This window comes from Helobdella robusta (assembly GCF_000326865.2).
Source record: "Helobdella robusta unplaced genomic scaffold HELROscaffold_3, whole genome shotgun sequence".
Classification (NCBI taxonomy): domain Eukaryota; kingdom Metazoa; phylum Annelida; class Clitellata; order Rhynchobdellida; family Glossiphoniidae; genus Helobdella; species Helobdella robusta.
In genome coordinates this window covers 5391937-5412478 of record NW_008704501.1, presented here as the reverse complement: position 1 = coordinate 5412478, position 20542 = coordinate 5391937, and the positions used below count along the sequence as shown (strand labels likewise).

General features: G+C 31.3%; 3 protein-coding genes across 3 annotated transcripts; 2 read left to right on the top strand and 1 right to left on the bottom strand.

Moving 5' to 3' along the window:
- Window positions 1-1719: 1719 nt before the first annotated feature.
- On the top strand, window positions 1720-5160 carry HELRODRAFT_65417 (hypothetical protein; the record flags this gene model as incomplete). Its single annotated transcript, XM_009021442.1, has 12 exons — window positions 1720-1855; window positions 2158-2249; window positions 2519-2606; window positions 2738-2883; window positions 2957-3044; window positions 3148-3234; window positions 3427-3560; window positions 3632-3781; window positions 3890-4022; window positions 4222-4371; window positions 4555-4640; window positions 4975-5160. The coding sequence occupies 12 exons, from the start codon at window positions 1720-1722 to the stop codon at window positions 5158-5160; spliced, it is 1476 nt and encodes a 491-aa protein (XP_009019690.1).
- Window positions 5161-6838: 1678 nt separating this feature from the next.
- HELRODRAFT_132449 (hypothetical protein) lies at window positions 6839-9527 on the bottom strand (the record flags this gene model as incomplete). The annotated part of the gene is made up of 11 exons (XM_009021441.1): window positions 6839-6947; window positions 7081-7212; window positions 7286-7361; window positions 7433-7460; window positions 7592-7740; window positions 8207-8287; window positions 8427-8522; window positions 8626-8686; window positions 8816-8959; window positions 9093-9165; window positions 9424-9527. Coding segments are annotated over 11 exons (1053 nt in total), but the record flags the coding sequence as incomplete, so codon positions are not given.
- Window positions 9528-12281: 2754 nt separating this feature from the next.
- On the top strand, window positions 12282-13437 carry HELRODRAFT_65351 (hypothetical protein; the record flags this gene model as incomplete). Its single annotated transcript, XM_009021440.1, has 5 exons — window positions 12282-12453; window positions 12575-12687; window positions 12836-13009; window positions 13071-13217; window positions 13333-13437. The coding sequence occupies 5 exons, from the start codon at window positions 12282-12284 to the stop codon at window positions 13435-13437; spliced, it is 711 nt and encodes a 236-aa protein (XP_009019688.1).
- Window positions 13438-20542: the final 7105 nt, after the last annotated feature.

Here is a 20542-nt window from a genome sequence, read left to right as displayed (position 1 = left end):
TTAATAAATGATCAATCAATCAGTCAGTCAATAAAACGATTAATCAATCAAATGATCAATGATTTCACAACCACTGGCGTAGTTTCAATCAGAGTATTTAAATATAATATTAAAAAACATCAAATGTACAACGTAAATTAACCTAATTAACCCACTTATTTAACATTATAATTCAAGTTCATCTGAAAATCCTGTCCACGATATTAGCTCAGGCACGATTCAAATATCATAAAATCTGAACTTATAAGCAAATGAATTAATTTGGTAAGCCAGCCTAAGACTGGCTGAACAACATCATATTAACTTATTATTTCAACTGTCTTAGAATAAAATAGTGCAAACAACGCATGTGTTCAAATGTTTGGGTAGATTTGAGGCAAAATTTTTGTAATTAAAAAAAATCTAGTTTTGTGTAAAAATTACGATCAATTAGCTCTTGTTAATTTTTGTTATAAAGTGCGAATAATTTTGCGTTTCTTTATTTCCTATATATTTTACCTACTAACAACCTTCAAAAACAAATTTGCATAAGTATGTATTGGTAATTGCATATCCTACTCGGTGAGTTGGTTTTCGTTGAAGAGTTGAAGACTGAGCGTTGATACAGCGCCTGTTTCAAATGCTGATATGCGTAACTATAGTACGTACGATTCACGCGTATGATGTGTTGTTTGCATTGACACACAAATGTATGTATGTCGTTTATTGAGGGTTATTAACAACAACGTAGGAGAAGATTCGTATGAGCTCTGTGTTTGACAGTTTTATTTCCATGCCAGTTCAATATATCAGCGCTCATGCATGATAACTTAATATTAAGAATGAAACGTGAAGATGTTTGTAGGCTTAGTGAAATTTGTCTGCCGTTATTCTATTTTCAATGTCGGTGTGTCAATGATTTTTGTAATATTAAAAGTTAATATTCAGAACAAAATACATGGAACTGACTTTCGCATGCACTGCAGAGGCATGTAATATTACAATACGCTTTTGACTTGACAAATGTTAAACTTCTTTAACTATTACAATTTTGAAGTCAAGTGAAATTATATGCTAGGATTAATCCTTACTTGATTTTTTTCTCCAAATTTCAAACACACCTGAATAGCTCGAAACATTCGTTCAGGATTAGTAAAATTAGGCAACGAAATAAAAATATGACACAACCAAAACCACGAAATGCGTGTACAAGAATGCAAACGCCATTATCGCCATTATGTTCACGTCAGCCGCAAACCTCTGCCTCTGCATTTCATTTCTTGAATTCGTCATTCAATCCTCAGAAAAACAACAGGCGCACATGCGACAGATGTCCTATGAAAACTGCAATTTACAGATCAATCGAACTGTTGTTTGATGAAGTGAGTGCTATTTCTATTACCAACAATCCCTGCATTCAATCCGTATATATATATATATATATACAAATGCAACTATAAATAAGTATATATAATAACGTACATACATTATGAGTATATATATATACAATGCGTGTTGAACACTGCGTTGCGTTTTGCTTGTATGCTTGCAAATACATTGGTAGATGTAGGCTGCGAATCGGACAGAACATATGTTTGTTTGTTTGGTTTTTAAACAAATATGACAGGATTTTCTTAGAATTTTTGTAATATTGAATATTCCGCATTGTTCAAGCTCAATGGTAGCGTAAAATTTTGCTGAAATAAAAAAAACTGATTAGAAATACAAATCAGTGAAATGATGGGTAATGAGAATTCTGACGAGAAGATTGCGATAAAAAGATTTTTTAGTAGAGATTCCTCCAATGAAAACCTGAGCAAGAAATGTCAAATACCCAAGCGGTACATACTGTCTTTCATGGGCTTTCTTGGATTTTGTAAGTATCTTTCTTTAAATTGAGTGTTTTGGTTAAAATGTTTCTGTTGACTAAATTAAGCTGGCGATTAATTATGTAAGACAATTTCAATCAATTTTTTTGAAGTTAAAATATTTTTAATAATCACCATGACGTATACATTCTTGAAACTTTATTATCCAGATTCATTACCTACTGGATTAGTATCATTGATGAATAATTGTTGCTATTTCTATGCCAGAAATATTTAAAGCTGTAAAATCCACGCATATACAATTATACATAATGAATAATCATTGTATTCTATTTTTTACACATTGCAGGTAACCTTTATTGCATGAGAACAAATTTAAGTGTGGCAATTGTGGCCATGGTGAGCAATTATACAGTCCTTCAAAGTGGTACAAATGTCACAGTTAGTAGGAAGTTTCTTTATTTTTCCTTATTACATTATTTTAATTAGTGTCAATAAATATGCATCAATTGTCAGTGTTGCAAACAGTGTTTTTGGTGATTTTATTTTCAAACATCAATGCAACCATAAATTTTGACTAACAATGTTGCACTGTGAGGTGTATGTGATCAGTGAATGTTATCCCATACTTTTGAATGAAATAACAAAATTAATATTATGCTGCTAATCGGGTACAATGATAATGATTTTGTTTTAATTTTTTTGAAAAGAAATCTGATTTTCAATGGGACTCACAAACTCGAGGCTTACTGCTTGCTTCATTTTTTTGGGGTTATGCAATCACCCAACTCCCTGGAGGTATGTTCATCAGACTCAATTTTTAAATATTTTATTCACTGCCATCCTGCTAAAACTACGCTTACGCTATAAAAAGTTCTTTCTATAACAATTTTTATAATACAAATGTTAATGTACAAATATATAAACAGGTTGGCTAGCATCTTGCATTGGAGGAAGAAATTTGTATGGAGCTGGAGTGTTGAGCACTGGAATATTAACTCTGCTGACTCCTGTTGCATCTTATGCAGGCTTCCAACTGTTGATAGTCGTTAGGTTTTTGGAAGGTCTATTTGAGGTTAATAGTTGCGTTTATATTTTACACTGGATTAGTAAGGATAGTTGAGCGTTGATTTACACGTGTCTTGCAGGGAGTCACATATCCTTCCATGCACACAATTTGGAGCAAGTGGGCACCACCATTGGAATGCAGTAAACTATCCAGTTTTTCTCTTAGTGGTTTGTTAGATTTTGAAAAAGTTCATGTATAAGTCAGTTAAATTATGTTTATAAATAAAAATAAGTAAACAAAAAAATAAAAAAAATAACAACTTTTAATAAGGTTCATATTTTGGGATGATGTTAGCACTACCAGTTTCTGGATTGTTAGCTCACTTCATCAGATGGGAAGCCATTTTCTACTTCTTTGGTTGGTACAAAATCAAACCCCTGCCACATTTATAACATACTAAGCACGTTATTTTTACTACAAACGTATATTTGTTTTCAACCTTCTGATCTGGCAAAGATTGTAGTATTGGATTTGGATATATTTATCAAATTAGGATTAAAAATTTTGAATGTAGTAATCTCATAGGCGCGAAACATTTTTCGAAAATAGGAACATGTGCACTCGTCTGGGTTGTGCTGTGGTTTATGTTGATCACTGAATATCCAGAGGAACATCCCTCAATCACACCTCAAGAACTCAACTACTTGAATGAGACAATTGGAATGTCGTACATGCAAAAGCAGGTCTTAAATTCTAGTTCCAAATTTTATTTCTGAAAACTTTTTTTATTGGAAATGAATTTAAATTTTATTAGAAATTCCCCATTCCGTGGAAATCATTATTTACCTCATTACCGCTCTATGCAATAACTGTTTCTCATTTTTCTGAAAACTGGGGCTTCTATACAATGATGACGGAATTGCCAACTTTTCTCAATGATCTGGTGGACTATAATCTGTATCAAGTTTGTTTGAATTAATTTATGAAATGTGATTAAACGATGCTTTTTAAAAATTATTGCTTATTACAATCATTAGTGTTACTTTTTTTTATATTATAACATTGTTCCCAGATCGGTATGTTATCTGCCATTCCCTACCTGGTTATGAGCATTACCATAATTTGTGGAGGACAGCTGGCTGATTACTTGAGATCAAAAAGGTTACTGTCGACGGTTGCTGTCAGGAAAGTCTTCAACTGTACAGGTTTGCTTCATTCGTTCGTACTAGTAGATAACTCGTCTTCCCATACAAGAAATGTACTAAAATAATTCGACTCAGCTGTACACTTCCGATGCTCGCTAACCTCTTCTCAATTTTCAAACTCTATACTTATACCTACGTTGATATTTCTACTATTATATTGTTAAGCGCATGCACTAGCAAAAAAATATGATCTGCTTAGCATTCTTGTGCCAAGCCCTGTTGATAACAACAATGACCTTCATAATGACGCCTGCATCGGTTGTTATCTGTTTAACGCTTGCAATCGGCATGGGAGGATTCGCATGGTCAGGATTCAGTGCCAACATGTTGGACATTGCCCCACAGGCAAGTTTATTGTCAAATGTATTTTAAAGAACTGAATGTTCGATTTATCATTAAATTTTCTTCATATAGCATTATTGAAAATGGCATTTACTAACTTGTATGATTCAATGCTTTTAATTAGTTTTATAATGTAAAAATTCTTTCTTAGATGTATTTTTAACGAGCGGGCTTAACTTCCAGTACGCAGGTATCGTGATGGGCATCTCAAACACTTTTGCCAGCATACCTGGAATTATTGCACCTGTAGTAGCCGGCAGCATTGTTCAAAACAACGTGAGCTGAGATACATTTCCTTTTTTGTAACAATGATAATAATTAAAAAAAATTATACAAGTCATTGGATTTATTAAATTTATGTTCTGATGGCAAGATGGCAACAAGGGGCTAGCGTCAGTGTCCAAATCATTTTTTTCATGGTCGTTCGTGACTCGTGACGTCAACTGATTTATAAATCAAAAACTAAAAACGTCGACTAACTTCAAATGATAAATATAACAAATGAATATCAATAATAGCTACAGCTCTTTTAAATGATATCACTGACAACAGCAAATGACTTTACAATGGATATCTAAGAATGATATTTCACTTATTGTTGTTCTGACAGGCTCTGGTGGAATGGAAGATGGTCTTTTTGCTGATAGCAGTCATCTACTTGTTTGGGGCCATATTTTACGGCATATTTGCCTCAAGCAAACTTCAACAGTGGGCAGAACCAAAGATCATCGATATCCGGGACAACCTGTCTACAGCTCCTACGGAGTATGAACTCGGTCACGAAGAAATCAAATGAGGATGATGGTTATCGCGATGGTAACATCGATAGTTTTCTATTGATAATGAAAATCTAGTTAACGGCATATTGTGAAATGTATGTTTTATAAGCTGTATATCTGCTATACTGTATAAAAAAAACATTCCCATCTGTACCGTTTCTAACAAAAATACTAAATCACACACATACACGTATGTATATTTATACATACATGCTTATACATATATACACATACAAACAAAAACATACGCATATAAACATACATGCACACCATCACACGTCAAAACAACATGTTTAGATGAAGATGCGTTATATAAATAAATACGTTATACTGTTTAAAAACAAGCTAATCAATATATTTCGGGAAAATATATATATATATATATACATGTGTATATCATTAGAATTATCATTAGAATTGAGGCTGTTGTACATACAATTATTAATAAATATCACAGCATTTTCAGCTTTGATCAGTATATATAACTATTCAAACATACATATATATTTACACATAATACTCAGCCATGGATATGTTGTTTGCGCTATACTTGTTATCTAGTCAAGAACGTGGTGTCACCGTATTGAGCAATTTTTACTTATATAGCAATTACTGTATTGAAAAAAATCTCAAAAAGTATTTAAATCTTAAAAACATTTTGACTCCCAAATCAAACATAGCCGTAATCGGCACGCCAATACTTGAATAGGTTGAAATTTTTCTTTCTATTATGAAAAATAATTTTTGTGTTTGTTTAGAACGTTTTCAAGTATTAATTATGCTACAACATGTTTGCACTACGATTGTTTTTTATCTATGATCATTCAACTGCATGTATTCATTTCTACATCCTCATCATTATACAGACATGCCTATTTTATAAATTTTTATTTTATCCACTACCCAGCCAGTCACTGACTGACTTCTTCGCTACCTTTAGTTGCAATATTTATTGTATTTATTGAAACTGTTTTACTTTTTTTTGTATTTACCGGCGATCATTTTAGCTGAAGTATAAATTTTTGATGAAATGCATTTAAACAACTGTTTAACAACGCTATTGCAACCAAAACTCAATGTTATTTTAAGATGAATCATGTTATTCAATACGTACACATAGTTTGAATGATACGGAAGTGTTTGTAAAGTGGTTGTAAATGTAAAAATGGCTAAGGCAGCCAGTCTCTATCTCTCCAACAAAAAACTTTTTAGATGGAGTTGGAAAATTTGGTTTATTTTTTAATCTCAAATTCTAAAGTTTGAATTTTAATTATTCTTGTTGTTGTATTGAAGTTTGGTTTGTAAAATCGGTGAGTTTGGAGATGTATTTAGATTATTTAGTAAAGCTACGTATGCATTATATTTTTAAAAAATAACCTAAAAGTTCATTACGTACAGTACAGAAATTGACCTAAAAATTAAAAAAATTTAAGGCTTGGTTGTATGCTTAAAATAACGTTCCCTAAATGAAGATTTTTCGTAATGATTTTTTTTCAGTACTACTTGAGAGAATTCATCAGATAGATCATCATTCTGAAAAATTTTTCAAAAGAAATCATTTAAAATTAAAATCATACAGTTTGCATTAGAATATTTGCTGAATATGTATCTTGCATTTCGAAATATAGCTTGGTTTTTCTTATGAAAATGAACATAATTTACGTTAAAATCTACAAGAATACTAACCACGCTAATAATTTTTTGCATCGTGATCATTCTCCTGCTTACCCTGTTGTTCAACACTTGTTCACAATTTGAAACCAGTCGTAACCGTTCGTGTTGCGGAATATTTAAATCTGAATAGCTGATTTTTAATGAAACCTCAAAGATTTTATTGAGTTTTAATAAAAAATTAAAAAGATAGTTAGCATGATATGACGTAATCCAATGAACATTTTGACATTTACGAAAATTTACTTATCACAAATTCAACTAACTCGTTCCTATATATTGGCATCCAGTAAACTAGGCGACCACCTTCTACTAGATATTTAGCCGCGAAACACAACAAGTCGCAGAGAATTTCGTTCAAATTATAATTCTTCTTGCACGGGATGTGATTCTCTTCTCTGTTGAAAAAGTTGCAGTCAAGAATTTGTGCATATTTGAAAAAAACATTTAACGCATGTAAAGTAAACTAACATCTCTGGCTTCATGTCGTCAATGGGTTCCTTTTTAAAACCAAGTTTAGTTGTTGGCTCTCGAATGCCATAAGGTGCTTATGGGAGCAAAAGTGAAAATTTAATAACAGTGAAACATATGAGATGTAAAAATCCAAAATAATCTTACGATCTGTGATGATAGCATCAAACAACCCCTGTTAAAAATGAAAGATTAAAAAATCTTCATATAATTCTATAAAGCCTACTAGAAAAATCTCCATTTCATTTCATTATTAAATGTAGATCAAGGATAAATTTTATCATTCAAATATTGAGTCTGACAAACCTTTTTTGAAAACTTCCAGAGTTTGTCGTGAAGAGAGGCATCAGCGATGAATGCATCAATGTACCTAGCCTCCAAGCCATACTGCTTCAAATTGTTTCTTATCGATTCCTCTCTACATCTGTACTTCTGACCTGCTCTGCTTGACTTTCCTACACGACAATGGTGTTAGTTGATAATTATAATTAAATGAAATTCTGAAATGCACACTAGAAAAAAAAATTTGAAAATTCTGACTTCCGAACATAAAACTTAAGCAAAAAAGGGTGGCATTATTATTGCATATAACATATGTGTCTTAATGATTTAAACTATTTTTTAATCAAATTAATTAGCATTCATTTAAAATAATGATAAAATATTTACATAATTAATACAAATTAAGATTAGTTTCATTTATTAAATGATCATTGTCTGTTGATCAAGATCTTTTATAAAATGGCATGGAAACAGTTGCATAGGCTTACCATTGTTCTCATAAAAACACTTGATGATGCAAAAACTTCTACAAAAATCTAACGTATAACTTAAAATATATCATGTGGAATGATGAAATGATAACACGTAATAATTATAAAGATGATACACTATAGTGATAAAAGAGATTAACCTCCTAACCAACGCCCGTGATGATATTGTAATCAATATCACTCCCCATGACATGACCACCAAAATGGGCACATGACACTAACAAACTCCCTATACGTTTTTTTTTTGTATTTTAACAAAATCGCAAATTCAACAAAAATTGTAACCGATGTCTTTCAAATGTTATTATTAAACTTTATTTAACATTATTAAATTTAATCAATAAAATTCTAAATTTCCAATCATGTACCTGTGCCTACAAAAGGATCATAAACCAGCGACCCTTCTCTAACATGAGCCATGTTGGCCATGATCATTGATAAGGTAGGATCCATGGAAGTATTACCTGTGAAAAATAATAAATTTTTTATAAATTTATAAAATAATATTTTTAATAGTTTAAATTCATAATTGTTTGTTTTATTAGAACTGAAAGTTTTAAAGCTAACCGATGAATTTTCTGCTGCTGAGGTTGTATTTTTTCAGAACATCTCTTTGGCTATCGCAAATCTATAAAAATGGGAAAAAATCTATACATTTTAATTTATTATAAATTCAATCAAATTTTGTGCATGAAAACAGAAACAAAACAAAAAATAGATGCAAATATTTAATGAATAAGAGCACTATAAGACATACCCATTTCCCAAAATATATCTGGCTTGGTGTTTCAGCAGACTGATTGTTAACTCTTTCATAATACTCAAGAAGGCAGTACGTAACATCACAACCATCTTTTAGGTTTATTTGGCCTCCAAAGTTTACTGGCCCACTTGTTAATTGCTGAAGTTTATATTTAATGAAAAATCAATCAGAAAAAGTAATTTGATTAAATATTTTTCATGTTGTAGGTTTTATAGCTAAATTTTTTTTTCTGAATTCAAAAAGATTAGGTTTTTTTTGTCTTTAGGGTTACCTCAATTTTGTTAATTTTTTCCTGCAGACTGAGTTGCTTGTTGAATGATTCAACTTTTATTCTGAAACTACTACTTGCATTGTTTATGATTTTCTGTTAAACAAATTCATAAATAAAACATATAATCAATAAATATTATAATGGCTGTATTAATATATAGAATGTTTATAAATAATTAAAATAATTAATTATAAATATAAACAGAAAATCTATATAAAAACTGTCAATAAATCTTTTGTGGGCTAACAACTTTTAACTAACTGACAAAAATTAATATCTAAAAAATGTTATAGATCAAAACAATTTACATAAATTACTTTTTAATATCCACAAAGAAAACAAAATTTCTACCAAAACTTCTGGTGATAATGAAGCCAACTGGCTATAAAATGATGAGTAAGAAACTGCTTGCACCCAAACTTCAATTGCTGATCTGTCAATCATATTTACATGGTTTTTTTAATTTGATAAAACAAAATTTTTCGTAAATTTTATTAACATTTTCACATAAGAAACTCAATCTTATTAAAATTTTCAGATAAGAAACCATGTTTATTTAATTAAATAAAACAATCCAGTGAGACCAATGTTATAATAAACTTGTTTGAAGAAAAAAAAAACAATAAGATGATCACACTTTATAAGGACAGATCTTTGAACAATATCAACTATGAGTTTCTCATCACAAAGAATGTTGTCAACAATTAAAAATGGATTCTGAAATGTAAATATTTAATATTTTATTTTTATCCTATCCTAAATAAATAAACAATACAAAACATTCATACATACATACATACACACATACATACTTTATTATCATGTTTATCAATAGTTTCTTTCAAGTTAACTCCCATAAGATTTGAGATAGATAGGATTTCCTATCAAAAAATTTTTTTGCTTTATAAATTAAAATTATATCATTAATTTTCAATATGAAAAAAAATCAACATTAATTTTTTCTTCTATACTTACAAACCAAACATATTCTTATTTTACTGTTATACATAGCTTATTATAAAAGTGATAAGAAAGTATTATAATGAAAACGGAGTTTTGTAACTCACAATACAATATTAAAATAAAATAAATAAAAAAATATAAAAAAATAAACGAAACTTATATAAAAACGTATCAAGAAATAAATTTAATTATTGCCTGCAACCGAAATTCCAAGTGATCATGCGCCATGTGCATCAGGACGTTCATCTTCTTGTTCATTTCTAATTCGAATTAAAAATTAATTAAATTAACTAACAATGGAAATTAGACGGAATTGTTTTCTTCAACTAACTATTTCTTTGCCAAGCGTTCTATTTGGGGCTGACACCTAAAACTAATTTTTAGTAAGCAACTAAATGTAAACAAACCTAATGTAAAAATGAACTAAGACGGAATTTTTACTGACACAATCGACACCAACAATAAATCGGTCCTAAGAATGGTAAGAATGGCTGTCAATCGTACGATAATAAAAACATGCATGTCTCTAATGTTTCATTGCGATTAGCATTAGATGCATTATCTTGAGAATGTATTAAATTAACATATAAACCATCCATACAGTTTTCAGTTACTATTTGCTATTACAGTTACTTTAATAGAGTTTCCCCCACTTATTACTATTAGTATAAGTATATGCTAATTACTATAACTATTTGTATTTGTTTACTTTCTTATACGATGGGCCTGATGGTCACGTGCTGATCGATCACGTGCCTTCTTCCTAGCAAATACGCGCAGCAAAAGTTGTTGTGTTGTTGTTACTCTTTACGGTTGCGTCGGCACATTTTTTTATTGAACTGTTTTAAAGTTTAAATTTCAATTAATATGTTAAATTTTCGTTTTTTACATTTGCATTTCAATTTATTATTAATAAAATAATATTCTTTAAATTTTTAAATTACTTCATTCAGCCTTTTTGATTGAAACTGAATTGAAGAATTGAAAAGTAGAACTTCTGGACAGACCTATCTATGTGCATGTGGTGATCTTATGCTGTGACTGGTCGAATCACTAAACTATTCACTTTTAATTAATAAATAAAATCAAAGCAAAGGACTCCTTATGCTAAAACACCTCTGAACTACAGAAGAAGAATTTATTAACAAATTCCATAATATAACAATAACTGAAAGGTGTGGACCTGAACATCCAAAAAATTTGTTCTGAAATGAAGGTTTCAAAAAATGATTACACCAAACAAGTCATAAGTGATGTGGATGATTTAACTGAATTTATCAACAAATATTCAGTTTTCATTAATTTGCATAACAATGACTTTTTGATATCTGGTTATTGGGACAAATACATTCCCAATAATTTTTTTGGAACTTTGATTAATGAAGACAATAAAATTCATGATAGCTCCAATCTGAATCAGTGCTTCATCAACAAGCAGGATAATTTTAAAGACACAGTTTCAGAAAAATCTGACCTTCTTTTCATTAATATTGGTGTAGAAGAATTTTTAAATGAAATATCTAAAAGAACTCTCCCTTCCATAGCATCATTAAAATCTCTTGATGCATTGAAGCAAGAAATGGGGATTAATTTGTGTAACAGTAAAGCAAGCATTCAAAAGACAATGTCATTCAAAAAGTGCCATGAGGTTGAAGTTATGGGAAATTTATGCAGTGATCTTGCAAATAATTATAATATAAAAAGTGTTGGTGTTATATTAAATGAAATAATTTATCAGTAAACAACTTAATATTGAACAATGTAATAAATAACTGAACCAAGGTGATTGACATTGGATCAGGTCTGGGTTATCTTGGTAGCTACTTAGCACTGTACAAATTTGATGTACTAGGCATTGATTCAGAACCAGGAAGAGATGTAGCAGCTATGAAGAGGAACAAAACTTTGAAAAATCAAATTAACACATTGGTAATTAAAAGATATTATGCATTCAATTTTTAAATGGGATGGCAACTGTCATATTTTTGTGTTAAAATTTGCAGATGCTTTTGATAGATTCACTGTAATTTTGTACTTAACAATCTTTTAATCTAGGTCAATGATAATGATCGGGAGAAAAAAAAATGTAAAATAAAACATTGTGAAACTTCTCAGTTTATTCCTGTTTGTGAACATGTTACAAACTACACAGAAATAAATAAAACTTTCAAAAATCATTTTGGATCGAAATCACTTGAAAAGAAAAATGACTCATCAGATGAAATGATGTTTACAGCTCTGCATGCATGTGGTGATCTTTCATCTCACATATTGAACTTGTTTGTTGATTCTGATAGGGCAACAGTGTTATGCCTGGTCGGCTGCTGTTATAATCTCTTAACAGAAGAATTTCCTTCAAAGGAATTTCATGATAATGCTGCAAAACAAGGTTTATCATGTTGCTATTTTTTGTGTGAATTTTGGTTGTTTTGAGTTGAGATTCTGTGAAGTTTTTCAACTGAAATTTTAAATTTGTTTGTGAGATTTTAATACTGATACCTGAATTACATCTTTGACAGATGGTTATGGATTTCCCATGAGTAGCCATTTACGAAACAGATCATTCCACCTGGGTAAAAATGCTCGATCACTAGCATCTCAGCCATTAGATAGGCTCAGAGTCAACCAGACAGTTAGTACGACTTTACAAACACCATTTTAAAAGAAATATTCCATCTAACATAGTTAACTAATTAATCTGGCGATGAAAACTGTTTTTTGTTTTTAAGCTTGCATCTTGATTCTCTAATTTTGTTACTTAAAAACTTATTGTTTTCTAGGTTCCCTCAGACACATTGTTTTGGAGAGCTGTTTTGCAGGTTATACTCATTGAAAAATTAGGCAACCCAAAAAATAAAATTGAATTGAGGGTAGGAAAACTGAACAAGAAAGTTAATTCTTTCAATGAATATGTTAACAAGGCCATTCAAAAACTCAACTTGGACATTACAGTAGTTCATAAAAATTATAACTTTTGAATAGAAATGTTTCTAAACCGTTAAAAATTATTTTCAGATATCTGATGCTGAAATATCAGATTATTATTTGAGGTATAGTAGTCATAAAGATAAATATTTTGCGTTTTATAAACTGAGGACATGCATGGGTCCTGTTATTGAAGCACTTATTCAACTTGATCGATTGCTCTTTCTCTTAGAACAAGTGAGTTTATATAATAAAAATTGTTTCAAGGGTCAAGTCAACCTTCTTTTACTATTTTGTTAGTTGTTAGTTAGTAGTTAGTAATTTATATGGGTTATTTGATCTTATTCAACAGGAAAATACGCATTCAGCATTTTTGATTGAAATATTTGATCCAGTAATATCTCCCAGGTGCTATTCACTGATTGCAATCAAACAAACGTCAAACGAAAGATTTTAGTTTATATTTAAAAATAAATATATTCAGTAAAATGTTTTGTATATAACTAAAAAATTGAAAAAACCTAAAATTGTTAAAATAAAATAGTACCGAAACTGTAAATGGAATGTGTTAACATGTTGCGTGAATGAAGGAAATAATTATAAAAATGGAAATAAAACATTCGAACAGATAAAATATTTGGTATTAAAAATTACAGAAAAACGCGTTTTTTGGTACAATTGATGAGAAACATGATGATTAGTTATAAAGTACAACCTACGAATAACAAATAAAATGAGTTAACAAGTTGGGTAAATGTCTCTAATTCAATTAATCTTAATTGTTTAATCGTTTGAAATGATGAAAATGTCACAATAAATATTCAACAAGACAAAAGTAGCTAAATTTTCCTGACGTATAATGAAACATGATGAAAATTATCAATTTTAAATTTAGGGAAATTTTATGCTGAGCATATGAGGATGAAAAAGATCGACGTGTAAGATGATTGAATTTATTCAGATCTTTTAAAAAATTTGTGATCTTTCACTTGATAAATTTAGTATATCTTAGGATGAATTAAAATCGGCAGGAAAAAATTCAAAAGTGTAAAAAATTTTAAAATTCAGTATTAGAGCAAACATTTGCGTCATACAAGTTGCTTTGTTGAACGTACATATTTTGAGTGATTGACATTACTTTAAGATAAGCTAAAACTCCAGATGAAAACGAAAGATATGTATCTCAGAATCCTGTTTTATATAAAAAAATACATCATGATTAATGTCAATAAATTTGTTAACAGCAGCTTTCCCATGTCTCGAATAAGTACTGACAAAGGCAAAAACAGTATTTTACGAGTCATACAAACCTCTTTTTGCCTTGTATGAGGCTTGACGAGCAATATTCAATCTCACACCAAGCATCTGCTGTCTTCGCAATTTTTCATCTTCTATTCTTTGTTTCAGGTCACCACTTTGTGACGTTAATTCTTCCCTGCTAAACTGCGTCAAACTTCAAATGGTATTTTTAATAAGATATTCGATCTAAACAATATTTTTTAAATTTGATTCAAGCAGTATGCCAATTATCTTCAACAAATTTTTAACACGAGTAGTTTATTGAACTAACGAATACCTTTGAGCTGCTACCAATCTCTTCAGTTGTTCAGCTTTATTTTGCCTTTGATTTCTTTCATCTGGTGATTCAGATTGATTGTAGAAAGCATGTTTCTCAGAATCATTTCCCTTCATTTTCTGGATAAGTGTTGATTAACAATACATTAGTTATTGTTTGTAATGCAGTTCTGTAGTTTTCATCATTAGAACAAAACTGCACCAAAAATACTACCACTGCGTATTTGTCCAAGGCATCATTTTCTGCAGAATTACCACATTTATGTATGTTGTTAGAACTTTCGCTTTTGTAAAAGGGTCTTGGAGTGAATATACCTGATAACCTTCTTGCATGCTCTCGGTCACGGAAGCCAGTATTACGGTTTTCATCATCAGTTAAATTGTCAGCGTCATTATTATTATACTTTTTTAGATCCTGTATAATTGTTAATTAATTAACTAATTAATTAATAGATTTAGCAAGACAAAAACGCCTGTTAGATTTATCCATCAGCGAACCTGCGTTGATTTGGCGTTTCTTATTAGGTTGCCTATTTTGTTAGGCTTGACATCTTTACCTTCTCTAGAAAAATATCTTGTGGGTATTTGTTCTGTCAACAAATTAACACGACGCCATAAATTCAATATTGTACTATTAGACCAAATATGTGGGTAAATATTACAAGCGATTAAATTAACAGAATAATTATTATTACCCACCTTTATTGTCTTCATCTTTAGCCCAATGAGGGGTGTTATTCTGTATGAAAAAGTCAAAATAATCGAACGTATAATCTTAACATGTTTCGTTTCCAAATGAACCGATGTTATGTTAGCTGTAAAAAATCCTAGCGAGTTTAATTCAGCTTTCGTTAGCTTAATTACTAGTCAAACATTTCTCATCTTTGTGACTTGAATTTTTTAGAATTTTCTGCTTATGTTGTGATAATTGGTTTCTATACAATGTTAACAACTTTTAATATCAAGGAACACATTAACACTGCTCCATTGAACTATAAACAAATAATTATTAACGTTTTCCGATCTGTATGGGATAAGGACGCTTATTACCTTTTTAAAATTTCCTTGATACAAATCATTGCTTCTTCAATATTTTCAAAAATAACTTACTTATCATCAACGTTATTAAATTTGGCGTATAGTCGAACGGTAATTTTACAAATAAAAAAATTTACATACTGCGTGTGATTCAAACATGTTGACAGAATTTTGAATACTCTGGTCTAACTGCTGTCTATGCATCCGAACAATTCCTGTGTTGCTTGACTGAACATTGCTTGATTGGACATCGCTTGATAGAGTTTTGCGCAGCGGTTGAACATCGCGGTTGCTGCTTCTACGGTTCAGTATTACGTAGTTTGTGTCCTGATTCATTTGTGATCCTGCACTGTTGTTTGCATTTGTAACTGCTTGATGGCCTAAATTTATTGTCCTGGGCAAATCGTTTACATATTTTATGATGTCTACACGCCGATCATTTGACACTTTTTCGTCAAGTTTACCGTTCTGATAGTTTGCATAACTTTTTTTCGGTACTGATGCTTCTCTTTGCAGCATTCCGTATGTGAATTTGGCAATGTTTTTAGTTTCCATGGAATCTAAATTCGTTTCAAAGTAAGTTGAGTTTTGTGTGATGTCCTGGTTTTTTATACTCGTTCCTTCACTTTTACTGTGTACGATTTGTCGACTGGTTCCTGCACCAGGGGAGTTCATACTGCTCTTGTTTTGCATATGAGATCCTGGAAAATTGTCACTGAATTCAGCTGCTTCATAATTGCTTTTTGCTGTGTGAACATTAATGGATGTTTTAAATGATCGAGCATTGTAAGGCGTATTTTCTGCGTCGTTTTGTTTAATCATCTCGAAATTGTTGTTAGAATCTCGCAGGGTCGTCATCTGGTTACTCAATGATTTAGTTTTTAAACGTACTTCTAGTTCTTGTAAAACTTTTGAAATTTTTGATATTTGATGATCTATAATGTCAATTTGTTTTTGAGTCTCTCCTCTGAAATTATCATAATTCAGTTTCGAATACTTAATTACTACTATTTAATTGTTAGATATAATTTGGAACATGCATAAAAAAAAGAAAGAATGGTTAAACTATAAGAAAGAAAAATAAAACTGACGTTTGATCAGGATTTTGAAGGTTGCACGACATCAAGTTGTATGAAGATTCATGAAGGGCACCTTGGTTTCTTCTCAGTTGAATCAGCAGTTGCAAAATTTTGTCTGACTAAAATTTTTTTAAAATTGTTAAAACCGAAAACGCTGTTAGATGAAATAAGATTATAGAAATTCTTATTTTACAATAATAACAAATTTTTACTTGGTCTGACGCTTGTAAGAGGAAGGCTGATGACATCAACTTTTCACTATTTAATAGATGTTTTTCCACGTCCACCTGCAATTTTGATGAAGCAGGTTGTTATTTCCTTCACACAATTTTGTGACCGTTCAATAAATGTTAAATTTTTATTGATTGAAATATATTAGATTGCTAAATCTATGAAATCCTTTTCATACGTTGTTAGCAAAATTTTATAGTTTCTCTAATAAAACGTAGCAGGAAACATTTTTAAAATAAATAACCGTTAGAATGTCTTGCTTAAGAAGGATTTCGTTATCTTTCCACGAGTTTGGTGGTCTCTTGTGATTCATCTCAGTTTTTTGTGCCTGAACACTTTCTGTGGGACGGTGATGTTGGTGATTTGGTAGGTAGAGTTGTTCATTGTTCATTGGATTGAAGTTCGTTTGCTTATTGGTTGATTTAAATGTTCTATTCAAGTTATCATTCTGTACTTTTGATGATGCAAAGTTTGTTGCGCCAGACATTTTGAAATTTTTATTTGATCCTTTATATTGCACATCCTCAACATTACAAAAATTTGCGGCTGGAAAATTGGCATCATCATCAAAGATATCTTGAAGATTTAATTCATTTCTGTCGTAGTTGCAACCGTTCTTTCCAGACTGAGCAGGATGATTAAATGGTTTGGAGTTGTTAAAAGAACCATTCAAGTTTTTTTCAAGTTGTTGCTTGTAATCTTCACTATTTTTAAAGTCGTTCTGTAAGTCAGGTGCATATTGAAAATTTCTGAACTTATTTTTGCCATCAACATCGACGTTTTCATTTGCAGCATTTTTCTCATAAAAGTTATACTTGGTAGCTCGAGTAGGCAGATTGTCGTTGTACGGAGTCTGATAAGGATTGAACTGGTTAATGACGCCTGCCGAGTCAACGACATCAGTTGGATCCTTCAGAGCGAGAGTTTCAGGTTTGTAGTTTTCGTTTTTGTCGACGTCGAGAAATTTATTTTGTTGGGCCGTCCACTCTTTCACCCTCTCAAAACTATTTGAATCAAACACTTCGAACGTTTCCGGTTCATCTAACATTTCATCGGAATTAATGTCATGGTGTCTTAAAATCGGGTCACTAGTGATGTTGCTGTTATTGTTGATATTGTTACTATTGACGTTGTCGGTGTTGATGTGATTGATGGGTGCAGTATCCCGTGGCATCATGTATGTGGGTGTTTGGTGTATGTGTTGTGAGCGAATAGGGGTGTTGTTGATGATTGCCTCATTTTGAAATCGACTGCCATCATTTATGCTTCTCATGTGGTTGTGATGCTCCATTTCATCAAAATTATTACTCTGCTGCCTTTCTCGATGACTTGGTGGTTGCTGAGGCGTTAGCTTCTGAGCTCGCAGTTGCATGTCTAGGTGTTGTTGTGAGTTTTGCATTTGTTGCGTTTGGGACATATGTTGATTTTTTGGCATTTGTTGGTTTTGCGGTATTTCTTGCTGGATTTGTTGGTGATACTGCATTTCTTGTTGTATTTTCATGTAAGGCGTTTTTTGCTGTTGAAATATTGGTTGTTGCTGTTGCTGTGGTACTTGTTGTTGCTGCAATATTTTTTGTTGCTGCTGCTGCTGTTGATAAGGTATTTCAATTTTCTGTTGCACATGTTGCTCGTGTATACTTCGTGTTTGTTGTCGCGGTGTTGGCTGTTGCTGCGTCGTTGTTGAGACAAAGTTCTTGTCGCGCACTTCATCTGTCTGATAAACTTCAATTTTTCTCTGTGAATCAACATCCTCACTCCAACTGCTGACGGCCTGCGAATGGAACGATGTTCTTGGTCTGGACACCACTTTCCCGGAGTTGAAGTCTGCTGCTGCCTGCGTTGGTGGCATGCCGAATATTGTTCCTATTATCGGCTCATTATTTGAATCTTGCATCAACCTCAAACTGGAAAACGTAAATAATAAACTGAAATATCTTTCGTTTAATTGATAATTTAGACTGGCTTTTAAAAAAGTAACCGAAAAAATTTTTGTACAACCCATTCATTTTGGCTCACATCTGCCGGATCAATTCACTAATTTAAATTTCTATGAAGAGAAATATTGCTGTCTTTTACATTTTTAATGTTGTTGCCTTCATATTCATGCATGATGTTGTTTGTTAAGTCGTTCGCGAGGATGGTTTTGTTTATATTATCTTTACTTGTATTAACGTTATTTGTACTATTAATGTTACTACTGATATTGTTGTTGTTCGTATTGTTATTGTTAGTATTGTTATTAATGTTGTTAGTACTGTTATTGTTGTTGTTGTTAGTATTGTTATTGTTGTTGTTAGTATTACTGTTGTTGTTGCTATCTGTTTCATTTACGGCCATTGCAGCCAGTGTCAAAACGTCGAGCCACTTCTCAGCTTCTTCCACTGTTTCCGATGAAAAATATTCAGACTTCATGTTTTCATGTTCAGCCTGCAATTTTTATCACGCGTAAATAAAATATGATGCATAATAAATTAATTATAAGAATAAAAAATTAATTAGATTATTGATGCTTAAAAATGTTATCGCGCAAATACCTTGATGACGAATTTCTGATTATTTTTATCTTTGGGACATGGAACGATCTTGTAACTGGGAAGCAGGACAGATGCCAGCATCTCGCCCTCTTCCGATCCTTCAATTATTCATTTTTAAAAATTTCACGTTATGCAATTTGTTTCATGTAACTTACTTTTTTGTAGGTCACTTATTTTTTTATAGAAATGAAGTAACATTACTTAAATTAATATTTCTAACAAATATAATGAAATCGCATAATTTTGTATCAATCTATCAATCAATCGATCGATCGATCGATCGAAAACGTCTAAGCTCTGACGTCCTCAAAGTTAACAGATGAATTGGTATTCGTATTGAACAACTATATCTGTATAAAATGTCTACTGTCGTTACTCTCACCTAAGAGTATCGTAATTTCCTAACAATGCCTCAACCATCTCAAAGTAATAACAGGTAACATTTAATTGTTTCGAACGTTTAAGGGAAATAACCTTTGTAGATAAAGAGGCACAAATCAGATAAGACACACCACCTTTTCTTCCAGTTCTTCATTGGACCCAAACTACCTTCCTTCATTCATTCGTTTGTTTGTTTAATTATTCAACAATCAATCAATCAAACAATGTTTTAAACAACAAGCATTAAATTAAGTTGACAACTAGACAAAAACTTCATAATCCCAAAAGCTAATATTAAAAGTACACAAAGCGACGTGCCCGACCATGCACTAAAAGGCGGACGGTTAAACATGCTGACAGAACAAACAACTGAATAGACACTCAAACAAGCAGACATACAAAACAAAATACAACTTAATTTACGACTGTACACAGACAAACAAAGTAAAAGAGAAAAACATACAACTCAACGAGCAAACTAACGGAAAAACATACAAAACTGCTTACAACTAGGCAGACAGATTACAAACAAACCTGTCTGTACAACCATCCTCTTTCTATCACCGGCGCCTTTCTGTTCCTCTTGATTTCAGGAGCCCTTAGAAATTTAAAATTATCCTTTAAAACTGTGTCATCAATTTTCAATTAATGGTTTTGCGACTATGTTAAATTTTTAAATAAAATTAAGCTGTCACTACAAAAACTGCCGATCGGAAAAATGTTA